Source organism: Pteropus alecto, unplaced genomic scaffold (assembly GCF_000325575.1).
Source record: "Pteropus alecto unplaced genomic scaffold, ASM32557v1 scaffold223, whole genome shotgun sequence".
NCBI lineage: Eukaryota > Metazoa > Chordata > Mammalia > Chiroptera > Pteropodidae > Pteropus > Pteropus alecto.
This window is the reverse complement of record NW_006434441.1, coordinates 303,450-303,698: the sequence shown is the minus strand read 5'-3', so window position 1 is coordinate 303,698 and position 249 is coordinate 303,450. Positions and strand designations below refer to the sequence as shown.

Genomic DNA, 249 nt, shown 5'->3' with positions numbered 1-249 from the left:
GAGAGCAAGGAGGACAATTTAGGAGTCCTTATCTTAGCTATCATGAGCAAAAAGGAAAAAAATATATACGTACTTCAGACTTTAATATATTCTTCAGCTTGTTAACTTCCAAATTAGTATCTTGGACCTTCTGTTTTATGTCATTAAGTTCATTATGAGTATCATTCAGTTTTTTAGACAGTGCCTGTGGGAAAAAGATAGCTAGACTTGACCACAAAAAATAAAAACTTGATCTATGTCAAAACTACT

The 249-nt window shown here is 32.1% G+C and overlaps 1 protein-coding gene across 4 annotated transcripts in view; it reads right to left on the bottom strand.

Moving 5' to 3' along the window:
- The window catches only part of TSGA10 (testis specific 10), a 102,686-nt gene that overhangs the window by 40,786 nt on the left and 61,651 nt on the right, over positions 1-249 (bottom strand). For all 4 annotated transcript variants that reach the window (XM_006909414.2, XM_025045056.1, XM_006909415.2 and 1 more), the window contains one exon: positions 74-184. In XM_006909414.2, the coding sequence (XP_006909476.1) occupies positions 74-184 (111 nt within the window). The remainder of the gene's footprint in view (positions 1-73; positions 185-249) is intronic.